Genomic DNA, 17,540 nt, shown 5'->3' on the forward strand with positions numbered 1-17,540 from the left:
CCATCAAGCCCCACCACTTTGGACACAAGATGGGGGTGTGGTATATCATGATATCTAACCAGTTACTGTGGCAGTTTATTGTAACATTTGTACCATGTCAAATATCACTCCATGCGATACCTAACGAGCATACAAAATGAACATTGCATCAACAGCGTGTTAATGACTGAAGGAACAAATACGTGCATTATTTCGTGCACTGAGAATAAAGATTTAATTGAAAGGAAATATATTTGAAAACTTTTTTTTAAATGTCGAGGGTCCGGTTGAAAATGGTGTTAGGGAACAGGTGAAACGATGGACCAGAAATAATTCCTCTAAAAATAAATGGGTTTTCTCTTTTTAGCCAATAGGAGGCGAGGGTAGTAGAGACTGCAGCGTGCGAATCCAATTGTGTTTTAGCCGCATCTAGTAGGTGTGTGCCGTGTATAGACTTTCACAGCTATTCACCTCATGTGGCTTCAGAATAAAAACATGATTTGTATTTGTTTATCATTAGACGTCTGTTTTTCAGAGAATATCAACACTTTAGAAAATATAGCACGTAAAGCATCACAATGAGCTATTGAATTCGGACGAGCTGATCTATTGGTCAATATCTATGTCTGCACAACCCATCGTGGGCGGAGTAACAGCGGTCAGATCTGTTCGGTTGAGGGGACCCACCATAGGGGCAGTGTCTTTGGTGCAAACCAAAGCCTAGATAGATGCCTGAATATCAGTTGTGTTGTTCCATAAAGTGTTATTAAAGAGGGAGGTCGGTCTATTCGTGTGAACCGTGGTCCTCGTTTCTTCTCTCACACCACCAGGTAAATTACCAGCTCTTTTCGGAATAATTATATTCTGCATTGGTTACATTAGCAGCTTGAAGACTGTCCGGCTAGATGGATTTAGGCTACATAGCGCAACTGTGGAAGTACTTGCAATGATGTCGTTATATTATGTTCAGGACTATTGATTACCCAGATACGTTGAATTAAAATATGTTAAAGGCATATATTGCGTTATATTTATTGAAGATTTTAATTTAATAAAATAGAAATTAGGACTTTGGAGATGTTGCTACACCAAAATTGACTCCCTTGACCAGTAAGAGCTCTCTGCATGATTTCAGATGGTTTCTGTTATCAAAGTGATCGTAAATGTCAGATAACGTGCAGCTATCTGAATCTATGTGATCTATAATAGCGATATAGGTTGTTCGGGGAACTGCTGCTCTAATAAATACATGTTTATTGTCTATGTTGATTGTCATGTGTGGACAGATTGCGTCCCATTCACAACACCGTTACACCAGCGCGCGAGATGACTCTAGTCAAATCAGCGTAAAACGCGCGTTATTAAACGAGTCAACAATGTAGGCAGCCTGTCAGGCAAATCAACAACAGAAAAGTTTTTAAAAATGGGGTTCTGTTTGGCACTTACTTTATTCTGAATGCATTTGTTCAACACGATGAATACTCCACCTGAAGGTGAGGAATTGCTTTCCATGTTTGGCTGCAAACTTCCACTTGGATGAGGAACGTGTGATAAATTCTGCTGTAAAAAGCAATGATGCTGTCGGCCTATTTGGCGTGTACAGATAAAATGTAACAAACATCTGTGTCCTCTGTCCAATATCTGATACAGTGTGGCGGAAACCAATATCATACACAAGAAACACACTTTTGTCGTACTGCAGTTAGCTTTCAAAACGCTTAAAGTATAACCTGTGAGAAATAAAGAAACAATGAGGACGTTGGGTAACCTGTACCATAATGTAGCATCCTTAAAAAGAGCCCCTACATTTATGTTGAATACTGTATCCCTGAAAACTGGAAACATCACTGTGATTATTATTATCTGACCCTGCTGGTCATCTATGAACATTTGAACATCGTTGCCATGTTCTGTTATAATCTCCACCCGGCACAGCCGGAAGAGGACTGGCCACCCCTCATAGCCTGGTTCCTCTCTAGGTTTCTTCCTAGGTTCTGGCCTTTCTAGGGTGTTTTTCCTAGGCACCGTGCTTCTACACCTTTGCATTGCTTGCTGTTTGGGGTTTTAGGCTGGGTTTCTGTACAGCACTTTGAGATATCAGCTGATGTAAGACGGGTTTTATAAATACATTTGATTTGATCAGCTTTCTGTCAAGCCCTCAGAGAGTGGGGAACCTGCGAGAATTCTGGGCTGCTCTGGAAAGCACTTAGGCTACCTAGCTACCATTTGTTATCCATTGCTAGGCCTAGTGCAGTGCAGCAGAGTAGACTCATCTCATCCATTTTTGTAAGCATGTAAAATTATGCAACTTTGCACTGTGCCTCCCTTCATAACCCTTCATAACCCTTCATAACCCTTCATAACCTCCTGAAAATAAGATACAGGTGAGTAAAATGTCCCCACCTAGACTAGCCAGCAGATCTGACAGCTTGTTACCACCGGTGCTAGGGTCAGACCGCATTCCTATATAGTTTAAGACAGGTTTTCCCAAATTCACAGCTGATTCAAATATCCAACTCATCATCAAGCTTTAAATATTTGAATCGGCTGTGAGTGCTACAGCAAAAAAACTAAATGTGCCCCCGGGGGTGGCCCAGGACCAAGTTTGGGAAACCCTTGATATCTCGCAGAGCCGATGTGCGATATGGCTTGGGAAACACACCTTCCAAAATGGCTGCTGTGGCTTCTTCTACCTAGCATGAGGACGAAAGGACAGCTTTCCGTAAAAACTAGCAGTAGTTCAGTCTTCTCTGTGTAACAGTTGGGATAATGGGACAATTCTCAGAGTGCAATGCTTTTCTCATCCTTGGATTGAGGTGCGTTTTCCGAGCCATATTCGTGCCGGCTTCACGGTGTCTTAATCTACACAGGAATGCTGTCCGACCCCAGTGCAGCTGTAAGCAAGCGGGTCGGATCTGCTGGCTACATCTAGGCTTGAAAAGGGGGTAGCTGTATTGTCACAAAGGAATGCAACCTTGATAAGTGCCATGCCTGAGAGTGCTTAACATTTCATGACAAACATGTTGTTATACTGAGTTTCTGCCTGTCTCTGCCTCTTCCAGGTGGCACTCTTTCTCTGGTACCCCCAAAATGGCTCATCGAAGTGGGCTGGAGGACCCGGAGCGGTACCTGTTTGTGGATCGCGCTGTGGTCTACAACCCGGCCACACAGGCCGACTGGACAGCCAAGAAGGTGGTGTGGATCCCTTCAGAGCGTCATGGTTTTGAGGCGGCCAGCATCAAGGAGGAGCGGGGAGAGGAGGTGGTGGTGGAACTGTCAGAGAATGGCAAGAAGGCCATTGTCAATAAGGACGACATCCAGAAGATGAACCCGCCCAAGTTCAGCAAGGTGGAAGACATGGCCGAGCTCACCTGCCTGAATGAGGCCTCAGTGCTGCACAACCTCAAAGACCGCTACTACTCTGGGCTCATCTACGTGAGTGGTTGTGTTGTTGTACACTGTTAGGAAAAAGGGTTGCAAAAGGGTTAGGATAACCCTTTTTGGTTCCAGGTAGAACCCTCTGTGGAAAGGGTTCTACCTGGAACGAAAAAGGGTTCTACATAGGGGTTCTCCTATGGGGTCAGCCTGAAAACCCTGTTAGCTTCTAGATAGCACCTTTTTTTCTGAGTGTATTCTTATTATACATCTATTCACCTAGAAAGCAAATTCAACCATACTCACACATAATGCACACAGCAGACATTGCTCAATAGTTCAATATTTTAGCTGTTTTTCAGCAACTCTGGCGACGCATACCTTAAATGAGACCCAGACCACAGAATCCCATGTATTGGTCTCTTGATAATGTTGAGAGGGCCTGGCTCACCTACAGAACCTAACCTCTGGGGAACTCTGAGGAAACGGGGTCTGTGTCTGAATAAGTACTACACACATAAACTGCATACTGATTTTGATGTTTGATCTAGTAGAATTCACTTGTCTTTTCTGACTCACGTGTGTCTGACAACAGCTGATAATCAGATAAATTGACTGCTGTACCAAAATGAGCGAATGGCGGGAGTTAACGCAATGAGATGACTCATTTGGAGTACTATTTTAGAAATTGCATATACTATAACACTTTCTTTTTTTCACATACTATTCAGTATGGGTATTTGGATACGCCACTGTCTTGTGGCTTGATTGAAGTTTAAAAAACACACAGACTGATCATACTCTAACCGTTTCCAGATAGTTCAGACCGATGGCAAGTTCTCTCTCTGTATCTATATTACCTGCCATCTTCTTTACTTTCACCTTTGTAGGTGACATTTCTACCATAAACATTGGTGGGTCAGTTTGTTTGTATGACCCCATTCCTCGTGGTTGCCCTGTTTGATCTCTGAGCTGTCTGTGGGGCTCTCTCATCTCAGTGGGGTCCCTGGGTATTAAAGCCAACACATTTGGCCCTGTGTGTTGACTGTGGAGCCCCAGGGCAGGGTGGCAGACTGGGAGAGGCACTGGCCCACCTCCTGTCACTGTTGCTGCTGTGCTCTATGCATCTGTGCATCTTTATGGTCGGGAGCCTTTGTCCTCTCACACATAAGCCGTCTGTAGAAAAGACATCCTACAATCCCAGAATTCCATTAGATGATAGATAGTGTTGTATATGATGTCACTCATTTAGGGAGATGTTAAAGCTACCTCTTGCTGTTGGTATCCCATCACTATTTTCCATTCTGTAGTCTGTAAACTTTTTTATTTTTATCTAAGCACACCAAAAATCCAACGTCCGAGTTTGCATTGGTTTAAATTGCATGCTTTCATTGTTTGTGGAGTTATCTGCAGCTATGTTTCAGTGCAGATGGGTCTAGTTAATGATGTCCTATATACAGTGTATCGTCGTGATCTTGACCCATTTAGTGACATACGTTCCAGGAATAGAATGTGGATTGGTTATCACCTAAGTCATGGTGACGGGGATTCTGGAGGAACTGCAGTCTTTTTGATTTATCTTCTCTACCAGGCTTGATGACGAATTCCACTAGATAATAGCTTTATGTTTCTCCATGTTTCTTGAAGGCTCTCTTCATCTGTGTGTTGTTGAATAATGGCCGTAGTGAAAATTAAACTACACTGAACAAAAATATAAACGCAACATGCAACAATTTCAAAGATTTTACTGAGTTACAGTTCAAATAAGGAAATCCGTCAATTGAAATAAATTCATTATGCCCTGATCTATGGATTTCACATGACTGGGAATACAGATATGCATCTGTTGGTCACAGATACCTTTAAAATTAGTAGGGGCATGGATCAGAAAATCTGACAGTATCTGGTGTGACCACCATTTGCCTCATGAGGTACGACACAACTCCTTCACATAGATTTGATCAGGCTGTTGATTGTGGCCTGTGGAATGTTGTCCCACTCCTCTTCAATATCTGTGGAATGTTGTCCCACTCCTCTTCAATACCTGTGGAATGTTGTCCCACTCCTCTTCAATACCTGTGGAATGTTGTCCCACTCCTCTTCAATATCTGTGGAATGTTGTCCCACTTCTCTTCAATACCTGTGGAATGTTGTCCCACTCCTCTTCAATACCTGTGGAATGTTGTCCCACTCCTCTTCAATACCTGTGGAATGTTGTCCCACTCCTCTTCAATACCTGTGGAATGTTGTCCCACTCCTCTTCAATACCTGTGCAAAGTTGCTGGATATTGGCGGGAACTGAAACACACTTTCGTACACGTCGATCCAGAGCATCTCAAACATGCTCAGTGGGTGACCTGTCTGGTGAGTATGCAGGCCATGGAAGAACTGGGACGTTTTCAGCTTCCTGGAATTGTGTATAGATCCTTGCGACATGGGTCCGTGCATTATCATGCTGCAACATGAGGTGATGGCGGCGGATGAACTGCGCAACAATGGGCCTCAGGATCTCGTCACGGTATCTCTGTGCATTCAAACTGCCATCGATAAAATGCAATTGTGTTTGTTGTCCGTAGCTTATGCCTGCCCATACCATAACCCCACCGCCACCATGGGGCACTCTGTTTACAACACTGACATCAGCAAACCGCTAGTCATATGCTCGGTACAGTTGAAATCGGGATTCATCCGTGAAAAGCACACTTCTCTAGCGTGCCAGTGGCCATCAAAGGTGAGCATTTGCCCACTGATGTCGGTTTCGACGCCGGACTGCAGTCAGTTTAAGACCCTGGTGAGGATGACGAGCACGCAGATGAGCTTCCCTGAGACGGTTTTTAACAGCTGGTGTCAGCCGATCCCGCAGGTGAAGAAGCCGGATGTGGAGGTCCAGGGCTGGCGTCGTTACACGTGTTCTGTGGTTGTGAGGCCAGTTGGACGAACTTTCCCCCCTGCTACTCTAACTTCCGCGATGCATACAAAACCCTCTCCCACCCTCCCTTCGGAAAATCCTTCCACGATGCCATCATGCTCCTACCGTCTTATAGACAGAAACTCAAACAGGATGTACCAGTTACTATAACCGTTCAACGCTGGTCAGACCAATTGGAATCTACGCTTCAAGATTGTTTTGATCACGCAGCCTGCGGTATGTTCCGATCAGCCTCAAAGAACAACATCGATTTATACGCTGACTCTGTGAGTGAGTTTATAAGGAAGTGCATTGGAGATGTTGTACCCACTGTGACTATTAAAACCTACCCTAACCAGAAACCGTGGATGGATGGTGGCATTCGCACAAAACTGAAAGTGCGAAGCACCGCATTTAACCATGAGAATATGGCTGAATATAAACAGTGTAGTTATCAGTGTAGTTATTCCCCCCGCATGGCAATCAAACAAGTGAAATGCCGGTACAGGGACAAAGTGGAGTCTCAATTCAACAGCTCAGAAACGAGATGTATGTGGCAGGCTCTACAGGAAATCATCGACTATAAAAAGAAAACCAGCCACGTTACGGACACCGACGTCACGCTTCCAGACAAACTAAACACCTTCTTTGCTCGCTTTGAGAATAATACAGTGCCACCATCGTGGCCCACTAACAAAGGCTGTGCCCCCCCCTCTCCTTCTCCATGGCCGACGTGAGTAAATCATTTAAACGTGTTAACCCTCGCAAGGCTGCTGGCCCAGACGGCATCCCTAGCCGCGTCCTCAGTGCATGCACAGACCAGCTGGCTGGTGTATTTACGGACATATTCAATCGCTCCCTATCCCAGTCTGCTGTCCCCACATGCTTCAAGATGTCCACCATTGTTCCTGTACCCAAGAAGGCAAAGATAACTGATGTAAATGTCTACCGCCCCGTAGCACTCACTTCTGTCATCATGAAGTACTTTGAGAGACTGGTCAAGGATCTTATCATCTCCACCTTATCGGCTACCCTAGACCCACTTCAGTTTGCATACCACCCCAACAGGTCCACAGACGATGCAATCGCCATCACACTGCACACTGCCCTATCCCATCTGGACAAGAGGAATACCTATGTAAGAATGCTGTTCATTGACTACAGATCAGCATTCAACACCATAGTACCCTCCAAGCTCATCAAGTTGGAGGCCCTAGGTCTCAACCCCACCCTGTGCAATTGGGTCCTAGACTTTCTGACGGGTCGCCCCCAGGTGGTGAACGTAGGAAACAACATTTCCACTTCGCTGACCCTCAACACTGAGGCCCCACAAGGGTGCGTGCTCAGCCCCCTCCAGTACTCCTTGTTCACCTACCTCTGCGTGGCCATGCACGCCTCCAACTCGATCATCAAGTTTACAGACGACACAACAGTAGTGGGCTTGATTACCAACAACGACGAGACAGCTTACAGGAAAGAGGTGAGAGCACTCGGAGTGTGGTGTCAGTGAAACAACCTCTCACTCAACGTAAACAAAACAAAGGAGATGATCGTGGACTTCAGGAAACAGCAGAGGGAGCACCCCCCTATCCACAGTGGAAAAGGTGGAAAGTTTTCAGTAACCTCGGTGTACACATCACAGACAAACTGAAATGGTGCACCCACACAGACCGTGTGGTGAAGAAAGCGCAACAGCGCCTCTTCAACCTCAGGAGGCTAAAGAAATTTGGCTTGTCACCCAAAACCCTGACAAAATTATACAGATGCACAATCAAGAGCATCCTGTTGGCTGTATCACAGCCTGATACAGCAACTGCTCCACCCTCAACCGCAAAGCTCTCCAGAAGGTACTGAGGTCTGCACAACGCATCACCGGGGGTAAACTACCTGCCCTCCATGACACTTACAGCACCTGATGTCACAGGAAGGCCAAAAAGATAATCAAGGACAACAACTACCCGAGCCAGTGCCTGTTCACACCACTACCATCCAGAAGGCGAGGTCACTACAGGTGCATCAAAGCTGGGACCGAGAGACTGAAAAACAGCTTCTTTCTCGAGGCCATCAGACTGTTAAACTGCAATCACTAACTCAGAAAGGCTGCTGCCTACATTGAGACCCAATCACTGGCCACTTTAATAAATTAATCACTAGTCACTTTAAACAATGCCACTTTAAATAATTCCACTTTAATAATGTTTACATATCTTACATTACTCATATCATATGTACAATATATACTGTATTTTATACCATCTATTGCACCTTGCCTATGCCGCTCGGCCATCGCTCATCCATATATTTATATGTACATATTCTCATTCACCCCTTTAGATTCATGTGTATTAGGTAGTTGTTAGATATTACTGCATTGTCGGCACTAGAAGCACAAGAATTTTGCTACATTTGCATTAACATTGTTAACCATGTGTATGTGACCAATAAAGTTTGATTTGGTTTGCCAGAAGTGCGTAATGCGGTTTGCCAGTACCAGTGATTAGTTGAGCGCCGGAGAGCGGGAAGGGAGTAGGCGTGACCTAAATGAAGAACATGTTTGTGTCAGTGGGAGAGTGCCCCAGCCCCAGGAGGTGACCTCCCCCCACAGTGGGGCATAACCCATCCCCAGCTGCGCTGTACGCTGCTTCCCCAGGCTTTGTGTGTCTGAGTTAGGGTTGGCGTGCAGAGGGAGCCCCCTGGGTAATGTGGCTCTGTGCGTTGTGGTCAGTCCCTCAGTGAGGCCCCAGTATGGCTTGGTGGCGTAGCCTTGGCTCCATATGAAGTCAGGGAGGTGAGCCAGTCCAGTGGGTAACAGGCTAACCGGAACACTAGCTAGCGACGCTACAACCAGGCCTTTGTGTCAGCATATAATCCCCAGCTGTCAGAAAGCATCAGCATTCTTTCACGAAAACAGCGTCCGTCTGTCTCCCGCCCACTTCATTGCAATGTGTCTGACTGTCCTGTCTCCTTTCCTGCACTCACTCTCTAATTTACGATTTCTCTTTTCTCTGTCCTAATGCTCTGCCCAATGCCAATAACCTTATTCCTGCACTTCTTTAGGTGTTTCAAATGTTTGATTGTTCAAACATTGACTAAATGTATTGCAGTCTTGGCTGAGCTTCTGTACTTGTGGAGGCCAGCTGCCTCTTGGTTGACAGGATGTAGGTGGTATCACTAATGGAAAACCCCCACTAATTAGCTGTCTTGTCATTCTTGTTTGGCTGATATGTTTCTTTATTGAGGTTCAAGAACAAGCTTTCACTCGCTATGTGCATGCATAAAGGGTACATTAACCCTCTCTCAAGAGTGGCATTGTGTTCAGGCCTCCCACATAGTCATATCTTGAGTCTTTTGTTGTTGTCATGGCATTGCCATTGTTCCATGGAGAACTATTTTGCATGTAAACATCTTAGGTGTTACCATAAACTTGGCAAACACACACACACACACACACACACACACACACACACACACACTCCATGGATACCAAACCAGCACCAGGCTTTTCATGGATCATCATGCAGTTATCAGTGGTTATTTTTGAATTAAATTATCCAGAAAGAGTGAGCAACAGTTTCTTTATTTTATAAAAAAATCTTCTGTTTTGAGAATTTCTGAGTAGCTTTGTGTTTAAGCTGGTGGTTAAGGTCATGGGTTAAGAGCTATGTAACGTTAGTGCCATGCATTTACAGTATATGCCACAATTCCACCTAAGGCATAGCTATCTTTCTTTCAGTTTCCCCAGGTATTATTAATGTGATTATGTTAAAAGCCCATTACATTATCAAATCAAGGTAGTTGAACACCCTGCTATTGGCTTGACACTCTTTTTCATTCAATAGCTCTGCGCAAAGATTATTGATCCTATTTCAAAGCATACTTTGAAGGGTTATTAGCTTTAATGAATATGCACTGTCAAGGTCATTCTCCTCAGATCAATGGACTAGGCCGTCCTCACCTTGCTGCAGTAGGGGTGCTATTAATTCCAAATGGCAGATGCAAGCGACTGTTATGTCTGCTGTTGCCTGTGGGTTTCTCAGCTGTTACTAAGCCACTGCATCCCCGGATCTGATTTCACAGTGGAAATATCCCCTATCCCTGGAGCATGGTGCATGGAGAGCAGGCTAACCTGACCCACTTCCTCCAGCAGCAGGCCTGGCCTACCACTCCGTCCTCCGCGGAAGAGGCTTCTGCCTCCAACCCCTCCTGGGAGGGAGGGAGAGTGGGGAGGTGAGGGGAGAGGGATTCACATTTTGGTGAGAGGGAGAAAGAGAGGCCTCCTGAGTAGACTGTACTGCAGAATGCATTTATTTGTGTTCTGCAACGTAACTGAATTTGTGACTGGAGACAAATGATGCATCCATAAGGTATTGTAGGTCTACCCAGAGTAATGGCAAAACTAAACGCAAAAACTCTCCTGCAATGTTGACAGTGTTAACTCGATATTGACACACACTCACATTTAACCTGAAAGTAAGCATAATCAGTATGATAGGAAAGTGTTATTTTAAATCAATATTGTTTGATTATGTTATTATAGAGTTATTATCAGGAATAAACCAGATAAACATTGTTCTTTCATCCTGGTCTGGTGTCTAACCATCTCGACCCTGCTGCAGTCTGGTGTTATGCTACAGTAGGCCCTGAGATTATTGCTGTGGGTGCAGCCAGGTAGCTCTGCCTAGGCAGCTGCCTGGGTCCTGCACGTCACAGAGGCACCGCCACACTATTAATAGCTCCTGCTTTCAGATCAAGAGAATCCATTTTTAATTAGCTACAAAATGGAGCTTCAAGTTAGAGTTACAGAGGGCTGGCTTTTCCTATTCATCTCCCCTAAGGTTTAGAAGGAGTGAGAGGAGGCTGATAGAATCATTATGCCCTGCTTCTCTACCAACAGGGATTCTTGTCAGCTCAGCTGCCTCACAGACCAGCGCCGATGAACTGAGACCACCTCTCTCTCCTTCCTTTCCCCTCTATCTCCTTACAGCCCACTCTCTCTCTGTTTCTGTCTCTTCCTCTCCCTATGTCATTGTCAGTGTTTGGCAAGGCATTCCCCTGAAAAGGCTGACTGGGCTCTTCTTACATTATGAGCATGCTCTCCAGGGCCGCTTGTCGGTGGCTGGGCTGCTGAGTCATTATCCTTCTGCCTTAATTGCTTGGCTGACTCCTGATTGTTAGACAGGGTTGCATCTTGTGGCTCACAAATAGACAACCCATGGGCTTCACCCCCGAGGTTTTGGATAAGGTCAAGTAAGCCATATATTTTGGTGATCTCATAAAAATATAATGATTTATTATTATATTTCTATTGTGGTCACCTCTGCCCATTGCCTTATCCAGACCCCTTGGAAGAGGTGAACGGAGCCACTGGGCCTTAGGCATGAAATGAGAGTTCTTGAAACAATTCGAAGCCTTTTAAACAGAGGCTCTGTCAGTCATGTTTGGTGTGTTGTAGATACCTCTGTGTGTTCTATGAATTTACTCTCCCTCTCGCCAAAGGGGTTCATTGGCCAAAGCAAGTGAAATGGATAATAAACAAGAGAAATAAACAGTGAATATTACACTCACAAAATATTATAGCCTTGTACAATTAAAGTACAAAAGGGAAAATAAGTAAACATAAATATGGGTTGTATTTATGACGGTGTTTGTTCTTCACTGGTTGTCCTTTTGTTGTGGAAACAGGCCACAAATCTTGCTGCTGTGATGGCACACTGTGGTATTTCACCTAATAGATATGGGAGTTTATCAAAATTGGATTTGCTTTCAAATTCTTTGTGGGCCTGTGTAATCTGAGGGAAATATGTTTCTCTAATATGGTCGTACATTTGGCAGCTCAGCTTCCACCTCGAATCAAATTGTATTTGTCACATGCGCCGAATACAACAGGTGTAGACCTTACAGTGAAATGCTTACTTACACGCCCTTAACCAACAATGTAGTTTTGAGAAAAATAAGAGTTAAGAAAAGATTGACTAAATAAACTAAAGTAAAAAGAAAGTAACACAATAAAATAACAATAACAAGGCTAAAGTACTGAGTCAATGTGCGGGGGTACAGGTTAGTCGAGGTAATTGAGGTTATAAACAGTGGGTGGCAGCAACGTAAAAAAAAAAAAAAAAAACAGGTGTCAATGCAAATAATCCAGGTGGCCATTTGATGAACTGTATAGCAGTCTTATGGATTGGGGGTAGAAGCTGTTAAGGAGACTTTTGGATCTAGACTTGGCCCTCTGGTACCGCTTGCCCTAACCCTATGACTAGGGTGGCTGGAGTCTTTTACAATTTTTAGATCCTTCCTCTGACACCGCCTGGTATAGATGTCAAATCAAATGTTATTTGTCACATACACATGGTTAGCAGATGTTAATGTGAGTGTAGCGAAATGCTTAATATTTTGTGAGTGTAATGTTCACTGTTAATTTCTGATTGTTTATTTCTCTTTTGTTTATCTATTTCACTTGCTTTGGCCATGCCAATTACATCTAAGACAGGGTTATTGGGCACTACCCTCTGTAGAGCCTTGCGGTTGGATGCCGAGTAGTTGCCATACCAGGCTGTGATACAACGAGTCAGGATACTCTTGATGGTGCAGCTGTAGAACTTTTTGAGGACCCATGCCAAGTCTGCCTACGGCGCCCTCTCTCAATAGCAATGCTTACGGAGTCTGTACATAGTCAAAGCTTTCCTTAAGTTTGGGTCAGTCATAGTGGTCAGGTATTCTGCCACTGTATACTCTCTGTTTAGGGCCAAATAGTATTCCAGTTTGCTCTGTTTTTTAGTACGTTTTTTTCAATGTGTCAAGTAATTATCTTTTTGTTTACTCATGATTTGGTTGGGTCTAATTGTGTTGCCGTCCTGGGACTTTGTGGGGTCTGTTTGTGAACAGAGCCCCAGGACCAGCTTGCTTAGGGGACATTTCTCTAGGTTAACCTCTCTGTAGGTGATGGCTTTGTTTGTAGAAGATTTGAGAATTGCTTCCTTTTAGGTGTTTGTAGAATTTAAGGGCTCTTTTCTGGATTTTGATTGTCAGCCGGTCTCGTCCTAATTCTGCTCTGCATTCTCTCTCTCCCCCCCAGTGTACTGTACTTGACATGTGTGATAAGGGCAGTAACATAATTACACTGATCTTTCACTTAAAATGTATGCCAAACAAAAACCATTGATTTAAGAAACCATAAAACTCTGTTTGATAACAGAATTTTGGTAACTTTTTCATGTTTCCACATTTTTCAAAAACCCTGTTATATCTCTGCTCAAAATGTAAGATTCAATGATGTATGCAGAAAGAATGGGGTGTCAGCTAGGACATGACACATTGAGTTTGAAAAAAATCTATTTTGTTATTGAATAGTAATAAGTGAAGTGGATCTACACCCAGTAATGGAATTGCGGTAATGGAATTTCATCATGGGTCCCTGATATTTATTTATTTTATTTTACCTTTATTTAACCAGGCAAGTCAGTTAAGAACAAATTCTTATTTTCAATGACGGCCTAGGAACAGTGGGTTAACTGCCTGTTCAGGGGCAGAACGACAGATTTTTACCTTGTCAGCTCGGGGGTTACTAGTCCAACGCTAGTCCAAAGCTCTAACCACTAGGCTACCCTGCCGCTACCCTGTACTATACAGAAATGCATAATTATGGACATGAATGTCATTCTCTTCATGGTGAGGTACATACACATATAAATATAATCCTCCTTTGCGTATTTGGATATTATTCTAAACACTAGCCATTTATTTTAATGAGCTCTGCCCCCAAACAAGACCAAATTTGAACCAATCATAGACATCTAAGTTTGGACATCAAAATACAGCACAGTACAACACAGAACAGTACAATAGAGTACAGTACATTATAGTCTACTCTGCTGTAGTGTACTGAACTATATGCTACTTTTCTTTACTGTGCTGTACAGTACTGTGCTGTCCAAACTTGTGAACCCAACTGTGGTTTGTGACTACTATGATTTCCCATTTTAGCCAATTCAATTCCAGAAATTTCATTACCGATTTCTGAAATTCCGTTACAGATTTTGGTAATGGAATTCCGAGTTTTAATCACTTAATAATTAATGACAAAAAAATCATGAAAAACACTAAGTAATTGCAAGTCAATCTTTACTTGTTACTTCTATGAACTTTCATTATCCTCCCTCCTCATGACGGAGAGAAAGGAGAACATATCTTAAAGATATGTGGGGGTTTTTGTAACGGAATTCCAAGGCACAAGGCAATGTTTCTTACACCCCCGCACCTCGTCTTGCTAGCTCTATATTATCCGTGTCGTCGTTCAGCCATGACTCGGTGAAACATAAGATATTACAGTTTTTAATATCCCATTGGTAGTATAATCTTGATCGTAGGTCATCCATTTTATTTTCCAATTATTGCACTTTGGAAAATATGTGTTATTGTATTATTCTAGCATGGCAGTGGTGAATGTGTGTGTGAGGGTAGGGAGGGATAATTCCACTCTCTAGTGAGAATGTCAAGCCCCAGTCACATGAGAATGAGCTAATATCCCACCAAAGCCTCTGTCATTTCTCAGAACGTTAGCCACAGGGCTTGATAAGGAGGCACTCACTATGGCGTGGAGTTCAGACTGTTTAATGGGGAGGCATCACTGTAAGGAGCTGCCAGATCTTACATTCACCTGGATAGTTCATGATAAGCTAGTCTACCATTTGACTGCATTTCCCACAACTATTTCTCTCACTATCTGTTTTCTACTATTGCCTCTATGCCACTGCATGCTCAGTCTGCCCACTATGGTGACGTAAGGGACCAAAATGTAGCATAATGATGACCGCTCAATTGCACTGACATTTTGCAGACCACTTCAGAGCCACTCTAGAGTTAGAAAATTATGATTGAGTAATTATTGAATTATGTATGATGATTGAGTTCAACCACGTGGAGAGAGTTGATCACTTCTCAGACTAACAAGTGTTTATCCCCCTAGATCACAGTACAATGGATACTCATCTTGAGAAACCTTTGGTCCCATATTAACCTCTTCTAGAGATAAAACCTCATTCATAACTTACTCTTATTTTGTCGATTTACTGTATTTGTGTTTTGTTTCTCTCTCCTCCCATAGACTTACTCTGGGCTGTTCTGTGTGGTGATAAACCCCTACAAAAACTTGCCCATCTACTCAGAGAACATCATAGAGATGTACAGAGGGAAAAAGCGTCATGAGATGCCACCACACATCTACGCCATTTCAGAGTCAGCATACCGCTGCATGCTCCAAGGTAAACCTCCTCTCTCACTCTGTTTTGTGCTGTGTTTGGAAGGTACAGCTCCTTCCTCAGAGGTCTCTTTCCGTCTCTCTCTCTTGCTGCGACGCAACGTGCACAAAGTGTGACTGGCAGGTGCCCTGCTGAGTTGTGGATTGCGTGGGTTTTGCTGCATAATCCAGGAGATTAGTGTGTGAAAGGTTCCAGAGTCAGGGAGGCAGTGGCATCGTTAGTCATGGTTGAGCTGCCCCCCTGCCTCTGCTAGCCATAGGGGTCTGACAGACTACTTATTGATGTAGATCTACTAAGACAGACTATACTGTACCACTTATAGACTACGTAATGTGTAAAAGCTCAACAATAGGCTTGTAGTTTTACAAACCACAGAGTACTGTCTATCTGCAAGTTATGTACATTGTCTGCAAAACATGAATGACTCAATTTCAGAGCATGACATGTATTTGTTTGCGTTAAGTAAAAAACCACTTGGCGCTCATAATTAGCCTTTCTTAATGGCCACCTGCAGTGTGTTAAGGCCCGTCCACTGCCCTGCCGACTGTCCTGTATCCCAGGTAGGGACCAGGACCTCACTGGCTCCTTTGCAGATAAGAGCCAGTTTAATTAGAGGCGAAAGTTCAGCCTGTTAACATTGGTGGCCACTGACTGAGGGATTTTGAGAGTGTGAGCCCAGGATCAAGACTTAGGATGCTATTAACTCAACCTGTGATCCTAGGGAAATGTACCACTCACTGTTAATCTTCTTCCTTCAGTGAGACATTCTATCTATCTCTGGCTCCTTGGAAAGGGACACTTTTCAATAGATACAGTGTGTGTTCAGTTTTAATGAGTTCAGAGTAACGTCAGCCTTCTGAACAGTACAGTCTCTCAGTGGGTCTGTTTTTGCCTCCTCAGCTAAGTTAGATTTGATGGAGCCTGGAGCCTCTCTGTCATTACAGCTCCTCAGGCTGAACCTACCTGGATATATCCAGAACTGTGACTTGCTGTTCTGGCTGTTAGTCTTCCACTCTACAGTACTGCTGTCACTATCACTGCTGCTGCAGCTCAGTGCTACAGGGAGAGAAAGAATCTCAAAACTTTTCATCTTCAGGAAGAAACTGAGCTATTCTCTTTGTACCGGGAAGGGTGCTGGACACAGGCCCCCTTAGCAGCCTCGTCCCTGTGTTAGAATCTAGACAGTTTTCTTTATTTTTACTATTTTCTTCATTGTAGAATAATAGTGAAGACATCAAAATTGGGAAATAAAATATATTTTAGATTTTAGATTCTTCAAAGTAGTCACCCTTTCCCTTGATGACAACTTTGCACACTTTTGGCATTCTTTCCTCCAGCTTCACCTGGAATGCTTTTCCAACAGTCTTGTTCCCAGTCAGTTCCCACATATGCTTTTCCTTCACTCTGCGGTCCAACTCATCCCAAACCATTTAAAAAAAGTTTTACCCCTTTTTCTCCCCAATTTCGTGGTATCCAATTGTTAGTAGTTACTATCTTGTCTCATCGCTACAACTCCCGTACGGGCTCGGGAGAAGACGAAGGTCGAAAGCCATGCATCCTCCAAATCACAACCCAACCAAACCGCACTGCTTCTTAACACAGCGCGCATCCAACCCGGAAGCCAGCCGCACCAATGTGTCGGAGGAAACACTGTGCACCTGGCAACCTGGTTAGCGTGCACTGCGCTCAGCCCGCCACAGGAGTCGCTAGTGCGCGATAAGACAAGGATATCCCTACCGGCCAAGCCCTCCCAAACCCGGACGACGCTAGGCCAATTGTGCGTCGCCCCACGGACCTCCCGGCCGCGGCCGGCTGCGACAGAGCCTGGGCGCGAACCCAGAGTCTCTGTTAGCACTGCGCCACCCGGTAGGCCCCCCAAACCATCTCAATTGGGTTGAGGTCAGGTGATTGTGGAGGCAAGGTTATCTGATGCAGCACTCCATCCCTCTCCTTCTTGGTCAAATAGCCCTTACAGGAGGTGTGTTGGATCATTGTCTTGTTGAAAAACAACTGATAGTACC

General features: G+C 44.1%; 1 protein-coding gene across 2 annotated transcripts in view; it reads left to right on the top strand.

Moving 5' to 3' along the window:
* The first annotated feature begins 647 nt into the window (after window positions 1-647).
* The window catches only part of LOC112258842 (myosin-10), a 59,034-nt gene continuing 42,141 nt past the window's right edge, over window positions 648-17,540 (top strand). For both annotated transcript variants that reach the window (XM_042327590.1, XM_042327591.1), the window contains exons 1-3: window positions 648-809; window positions 3,042-3,414; window positions 15,366-15,522. In XM_042327590.1, coding sequence (XP_042183524.1) covers window positions 3,070-3,414; window positions 15,366-15,522 — 502 coding nt within the window. In that variant the 5' untranslated portion in view covers window positions 648-809; window positions 3,042-3,069. The remainder of the gene's footprint in view (window positions 810-3,041; window positions 3,415-15,365; window positions 15,523-17,540) is intronic.

The sequence above is a fragment of the Oncorhynchus tshawytscha genome, linkage group LG09, assembly GCF_018296145.1.
Source record: "Oncorhynchus tshawytscha isolate Ot180627B linkage group LG09, Otsh_v2.0, whole genome shotgun sequence".
Taxonomy (NCBI): domain Eukaryota; kingdom Metazoa; phylum Chordata; class Actinopteri; order Salmoniformes; family Salmonidae; genus Oncorhynchus; species Oncorhynchus tshawytscha.